Below are 472 nucleotides of genomic sequence, written 5' to 3' on the forward strand. Positions count from 1 at the left end.
AGCTGTGTGAGCTGAGCTGTGTGAGCTGAGCTGTGTGAGCTGAGCTGTGTGAGCTGTGGTTGTTGCAGGTTACAGCGCCCCGACTGCCCCCCCCGCCTACAGCCAGCCCGTGCAGGGCTACGGCACCGCCGCCTACGACACCAACACGGCCACGGTCACCAGCAGCCAGGCCTCGTACGCCGCCCCGTCCGCATACGGCACCCAGCCCGCATACCCGGCCTACGGGCAGCAGCCGGCCCCGTCCGCTCCCGCCAGGTACTGCCTCCTCATCATCCTCGTCATCCTCCTCCTTTTCCTCCTTCTCCTGCTCTTCCTTCTCCTCCTCCTTCTCTTGTTCTTCCTCGTCCTCCTTTTCTTCCTCCTTCTCCTTCTCCTCCTCTTGTTCTTCCTCCTCCTCCTTTTCCTTCTCCTCCTCCTTTTCCTTCTCCTCCTCCTTTTCCTTCTCCTTCTCTTCTTCCTTCTCCTTCTCTTC

At 60.8% G+C, this 472-nt stretch overlaps 1 protein-coding gene across 1 annotated transcript in view; it reads left to right on the forward strand.

The window, feature by feature from the left end:
- Positions 1 to 472, forward strand: part of EWSR1 (EWS RNA binding protein 1) — an 18,135-nt gene that overhangs the window by 7,336 nt on the left and 10,327 nt on the right. Inside the window, exon 4 of the mRNA XM_042023116.1 lies at positions 69 to 255. Coding sequence (XP_041879050.1) covers positions 69 to 255 — 187 coding nt within the window. The remainder of the gene's footprint in view (positions 1 to 68; positions 256 to 472) is intronic.

Source organism: Corvus kubaryi, unplaced genomic scaffold (assembly GCF_017639235.1).
Source record: "Corvus kubaryi isolate FWS band 111438036 unplaced genomic scaffold, C.kubaryi_AGA036_p1.0 127, whole genome shotgun sequence".
NCBI classification, from domain to species: Eukaryota; Metazoa; Chordata; class Aves; order Passeriformes; family Corvidae; genus Corvus; species Corvus kubaryi.